At 45.0% G+C, this 3,899-nt stretch overlaps 1 protein-coding gene across 1 annotated transcript; it reads right to left on the bottom strand.

Moving 5' to 3' along the window:
- On the bottom strand, positions 1 to 348 carry LOC101656263 (60S acidic ribosomal protein P2-like). The gene has a single exon (XM_045294590.1). The coding sequence runs from the start codon at positions 346 to 348 to the stop codon at positions 1 to 3; it is 348 nt and encodes a 115-aa protein (XP_045150525.1).
- Between the last annotated feature and the right edge of the window lie 3,551 nt (positions 349 to 3,899).

Genomic DNA, 3,899 nt, shown 5'->3' with positions numbered 1-3,899 from the left:
TTAGTCAAACAAGCCAAAGCCCACATCGTCACCTGGCTCCTCAGATTCCTCCTCCTTCTCATCTTTCTTCTCCTCTGCTGCAGCTGGGGCTGAGGCGGCAGCAGGAGCAGCTGAGCCCGGGGCAGCCGAAACGGCCACAGCACCACCCGCAGGCACACTGGCAAGCTTGCCAATACCCTGGGAAATAACGTCTTCACTGTTCTTCCCGTTCAGCTCATTGATGACCTTGTTGAGCCGGTCGCCATCGGCCTCGATGCCCACGATGTCTAGGATTTTCTTGATGTCTTTGGTGCTGGGGGACGCATTGTCCCCGAGGGTGGCCAGCAGGTAGGAGGCGACGTACTGCATTCTGAAAGGTGGCAGAAATGTCCCAGCGGCCACGTTACCCGAGGCCTCTACTCACACCCATTCCGGCCGACCTAAAGGAGTTCTTTATGTCTTTAGATATTAAGCCCTTATCAAATATATGGTTAGTTACCTTTTTCCCTCTGTAGATTATCCTTTCATTTTGTAAAGCCCTTTGATGCTAGACTTCTTGTCGTTAAATATATACAGTGAACCCTCGTTTATCGCGGTCAATCGGTTCTAGACCCTACCGTGATAAATGAAATTTCCGCGAAGTAGGATTCCTTAGTTCTAAATCAAATATTTTCGTAGTTAGAGCATAGAGGATTGCAGAAGAGGATTCTGGTTGAGGTTTGTCTGCTGTAAAACGCTGATAGAGCTGCCTTGCCTTCTCCCGGATGACTATCGAATCCAACGGAATGTTTTTCTTGCGCCTGTCATTGATCCAAACGGCTAGGACAGACTCCGTTTTTACTATGAACTTATTACGACTTGTCACGATGCGCTGTGCTTCCTTGTTGAAAGTGAAAGTAGCCGTAGCACGGATGTTTTTTTCCTCTTTACGGATGGAGCGAACGGAAGACTCATTCAAGTCGAAATGGCGTGCAACCTCCACGATTTTCTTGCCATCTTTGATCATATCCAAGTTTTACCTTTTCCTGGATGGTGAGCATCTTCCTCTGGCGCTTATTTTTATTGTCAGAAGGCTTAGAAGCAGCAGCTCGTTTAGGAGCCATCATAGGGCTTAGATAAAATTTCTTAAAAATCGCAAACAATTACAGTACACTGTACAAAAGCAAAAATGCATCTGATAGGTAGCTCTGATACGTAGCGATGCAGACAGAAGCGTGTACAGTATGAGCCAATCAGTGGCAGTAATGACAGAGCATGCGCTGTTACGCAAAAACCGCGATAGAGTGAAGCCGCGGAAGTCGAAGCGCGAAGTGGCGAGGGTTCACTGTATATACTTTGTTTTTAATTTTTATGTTTGATAAAGTCCCGTTTGTTGCTTCTGTTTTGGGTGTTGTATCTTACAGTTTGTTGTCAAAAAAAGGTCTTAAGGCTTTTCCCATTGTCTTCCCGCCACCATCTTTATCATGTTAATGGAAAATCACTGTTGTTGCAAAAAGAAAAAACACTTCTGTCAATGAGCAGAGTAGCATGGCTTTACGTTTAGTACCTGGCTTCAGAGGATGGCGCCCTCTGCCGGGATCTGGATCTGACCTGTTGCCCAACCACACAGGAGTTTGTCCTTTTTTGCTGTCTCACAAGCTACCACCACCTGAGTGGCTTAAAACAGCACACCTTTGCTATCTGACTCCATCTCTGGGGCAGGGATCAGCTGGGTTCTCTGCTTCAGAGTCTCTCGCAGGGCTGCATGCGGATGTGGGTTGGGGCTGAGGGCTCATCCGTAAGCTGGACCGGGGAAGGAATACACGTCTATGCCTCTAGGTTCTTCACACGATTCAGTTCTTGGGAGCCGTGAGCCTGGGCGCCTCAGCTCCTCCTAAGGCCACTTTCAGTTCCGTGGCCTATGAGCCTCTCCACATGGCTTCTTGGATTTCTCCCTCCACACTAGAAAGCACATATGAGATGGCAACAGAGTCGGCTAGCAAGGCAGCAGTCCACCTTACGTAGCCCAATCACAGAAGGGACAGCCCATGATTTCTGCCATATTCGCACGGCAAAGCAGCGAGCCGCAGATCCTCCCACACTCCATGGGAAGTTGAGGGGGAGCGTCTGTGGCAACACCAAAGCCAGAATTCCAGGCAGCAGATGGTGCCTAGCACACACACCACGCAGCCGTGGGGAAACCCCACTGTATAGTCTTCCATAGTGGGCACCTGGCGTGCTTCCCCGCCTTGGTTCCTTTTATTATAGTAACAGCACGTGACTTCCATGGGAAGGACTACCTCTTTCGGGCGCACAGTCTAAGATCTGTAAGAGCCATACTTTCTTTATAGAGCTATAACATCTTAGTTCTTATACACAGGTCACTGATGCATTTCACATCGGTGGGAGGTATGGGCCCAACTTCGTTCTGTGTAGAGATGCAGCTGTCCCCAGCACCAGTCACTGAAGTGACTATCTCCCCCTGAGAATGCACTCAGAACCCTTGTCAAAAGTCAACTGTTTACAGATATGAGTTTATTTCTGGGTTATCAGCTTTATCCCATTAATCTATACACCTATCTTTATACAAGTACCAACCTGTTTTGATTACTATAGCCTTATAGAATGTCCTAAATTCAGGAAGGGAAAGCATTCTTTGTTCTTTTTAAAAGCTTGTTTTTGCTATTCATGACCCCCTACAGTTCTGTATGAATCTGCAGATCAGCTTTTCCATTTCTCCAAAAGAAATAAGCTAACATTTCAATAAGAATTACATTAAACCTGTAGATCACCTTGGGTATATTGAGATTTTAATAATATTAAGTCTCTAAACCTATGAACACAAAATGTCTTTTCATTTATTTAATTCCAGCATTCTTTCAATGTTTTCATAATTTTCAGTGCACAAGCCTTTCAACTCCTTGGCTAAGTTTATTCCTCGATATTTTGTCCTTTTCGATGCTAGTATAAATGGAATTTTCTTAATTTCTTTTACAGTTTGTTCAGTGCTGGTATAAAGAATCAACCAATTTCTGGGTGCTGATGTTGTACACTGCAATTTTGCCAAATCTATTTATTTGTTCTAGTAGCTTTCTTTGGACTGTTTGGAATTCTTACAACATAGGCTATTTTCAACCCTGATGCCTTTTATTTTTCTTGCTCAACTGTTATGTCTGGAACTTCTGACACAACTTTGAATAGAAATACAATGACTAGCAGTCACCTTGTTCTTGATCGTAAGGTAAGCTTCTGTAAATGTCTTTATCATGCTGAGGAACCTCCCACCAGCATTTGATGACGGTAGTAGTGTTCAGAATGGCTTGAGATTCCTTTACCCCACAGCTACTCACACCCACATCCTCAAGGGAGCAGAGCATGCCTCTCAGTTCTTTTGAGCTCTGAAAACCTCAAGCCATTATTCATGATTTTGAATTATATTCCCCCTTAATAAAAATCATCAGGATTGGATTATTTCTATACTATTTTGCACAGGAAATCTCATATCTTAGCTGATCCAAAATAGAAACTTCTCAGAGGTGAATACATTTTTCACCCTCTTCATCTGGCAAACACTGGCACACAGTGTTGACTGAGACAGTTCTTGGGTGTTGCTAAAGCTACAGACATGGCTGGACAGCGTACGGCAGCATCTGTTAGTTGTTTCCATGCCTTATCAGACATTTCCAACAGTCCAGATTGCTTAATGAGCTAAGCAGTGAGCACTAACTGCACGTCCTGCAGTACCAAACCACCAGCAGCTCCATGGGAGCTTTCTATTCCCACAGAGTTGCAGTCTTGAAAGTACAAAGGGGCAGGTCTACCCTGTCCTACAGGGTCACTATATGTGCCCGAATCAACTCAATGGCAGTTACTTGGCTGGTTATCAGACATTTCCGTGTGTGTGTGTGTGTGTGTGTGTGTGTGTGTGTGTGTGTGTGTGT

Source organism: Echinops telfairi, unplaced genomic scaffold, assembly GCF_000313985.2.
Source record: "Echinops telfairi isolate 266 unplaced genomic scaffold, ASM31398v2 ScPeMD7_3;HRSCAF=10, whole genome shotgun sequence".
Classification (NCBI taxonomy): domain Eukaryota; kingdom Metazoa; phylum Chordata; class Mammalia; order Afrosoricida; family Tenrecidae; genus Echinops; species Echinops telfairi.
This window is presented reverse-complemented; position numbering and strand designations above follow the sequence as displayed.